This window comes from Merops nubicus, unplaced genomic scaffold (assembly GCF_000691845.1).
Source record: "Merops nubicus isolate BGI_N331 unplaced genomic scaffold, ASM69184v1 scaffold18739, whole genome shotgun sequence".
Taxonomy (NCBI): Eukaryota; Metazoa; Chordata; class Aves; order Coraciiformes; family Meropidae; genus Merops; species Merops nubicus.
This window is the reverse complement of record NW_008629180.1, coordinates 28,725-30,631: the sequence shown is the minus strand read 5'-3', so window position 1 is coordinate 30,631 and position 1,907 is coordinate 28,725. Positions and strand designations below refer to the sequence as shown.

Below are 1,907 nucleotides of genomic sequence, written 5' to 3'. Positions count from 1 at the left end.
AGGAACATCTGGTCTGCATAGGAGGTGGTGCCTCGCAGGAAGCTTTCAACTGCCCTTGCTTGCCAAAACCTGAGAAATGGAAGAAATTAGGGTTTAATTTTAAAGCAAGGGGAGTTATTTTCTCACAACTATAAATCCAACGTCCTCATCTGTTTTGTTCCAGTCTCAAGCTGGAGTCAGACCTGTTCATCCTGCAGATCACCAGCTGTGCCAGGTATGAGGCCCAGCACAAGCTCTGGCCTTCTCTCCCTCTTGCTCTGCCACTGTACCCACGTGCAACACACCCAGAGCTCTTCACACCTTGTGATTTTCAAGCATCTTCAAGTGCTAGAAGCTGTGTGAAAACAAACTGACCTCCTAGTCAACTCAGACAAGCATGTTACAGGGCAAAGTGAACCCACCTGAAGGAGGATTCTGCTGGTTCCTTCTTCATGACCTGAAGCAGTCTAGTCAACAAACCTCTCTTCCCATCACAGACAAGACTCCTAGAGAGTGTGTGAAGAAATTACAGCATGAGTGGAAGGGCTGGTAAAGTCTGTACCCTGGAGAATGCTGAATCAGCCTCTTCTCCAGAGTATTTAATGATCAGCATCCCTGTATTGAATATACAGTACTAAATACTTGTATTAAATACACAGTTCTAAACTTTTGTTACTAGTTCTACCAGTGGAAGAATTCTCCTCACTGCCTTTGGTAAATGTCATTCCAAATATGTGCAGGTATTGCAGACATCTAAATAAATCCTGAAGAAAAATGATCCCATTTTCTCTCAAAATTTTAATGATTTCAGAAACATTGGTTCACAGCTTAGAAGAATTAAGAGCTTAGAAAAAAAACCCATATGTCACATTTGAGCTTAGGAATGAAAGAGACATGCCAGAGTATAGAAACCCAGAAGCTACATGAGGTAGCCTTCTTCTGGAGGTACTAGTAAAAGTCTAGAGGCTGCAGAACTGCAACACTCCTTGTATTAAATAGCACCTTCAGTGGAACACCCACTGACAGTAAGCTCCTGCAGAAGCAATGCCTGGATCTTGTTAATCAAGAAATACAACAGAAATGCTACAGGTGAAAAAGAAACCAAGCTCAGGCCAGAAATGGAGCAATGCTGCCTGCCTGGCTCCACAAACCACCCCACAGAGGCAGCAGGAGATGCTCCCAGTGCAGTCAATGGGCAGCTGACAAAGCCCTCGTGGGAACTGGTTTTCTTGCAGCAACACAGTCTGTTCTTACCAACATTCCAGAGAGGTGAGAAACTGCAGGGTGGAAAAAGCTGCTTACACCCTTGGTCCTTTCTGCATGCTCCTAGCAGGGGGAATTTTTCCCCCTAAATACTTAATCCTTTTCAAACCAAGCCAGAAAGGTATCTGTGCTTAGAAGGAAATGATCTGAGTAACACAGACACAGTTTCTTCCCAATTAGGCACAGTTATTATGCTAATAATTATGCTTCAGAAATCCTCTTACAGAATTCCCTTTTGAAGGGAGGTAAATCTGCTCCGTGCAGACCAAGTCCCTCCTGATACTCTGGGAGTATTCTGACAACTAAGTTCTGCAAATAGTGCTTCACCTTGTGAGGTCTGTACATGAGAATTGTGTATTGAAGAGCTTATTAAATAAAAATAGTCAATCTGAGGGATATTCAGATGTAAGAGTAGAGATTTTGTAAGTGGTTTAACATGTAAATCTAATTTAGCTTATTCTAGTTATTAGCTGCTCTTAAATGAAAGTCTCTGAGCAGACTTTCCAGGTCTGTCTGCAGCAAGAAAAGCCAGACAAAGGGACAGACTGAGCACATCCTAATGAAGTCTGGGCCAGGAGCTCAAAACCCCTTTAGATGGCTTCTGTTTTTAAAGCAGCTTACTGTGAGCACAGCCACACTCCAGACCTGCCAGGGACCACCAGTGT

The 1,907-nt window shown here is 43.4% G+C and overlaps 1 protein-coding gene across 1 annotated transcript in view; it reads right to left on the bottom strand.

Moving 5' to 3' along the window:
- The window catches only part of TRPC4AP (transient receptor potential cation channel, subfamily C, member 4 associated protein), a gene marked incomplete at both ends in the record, with an annotated part of 23,427 nt that overhangs the window by 2,989 nt on the left and 18,531 nt on the right, over window positions 1-1,907 (bottom strand). Inside the window, 2 exons of the mRNA XM_008946921.1 lie at window positions 1-69; window positions 402-485. Coding sequence (XP_008945169.1) covers window positions 1-69; window positions 402-485 — 153 coding nt within the window. The remainder of the gene's footprint in view (window positions 70-401; window positions 486-1,907) is intronic.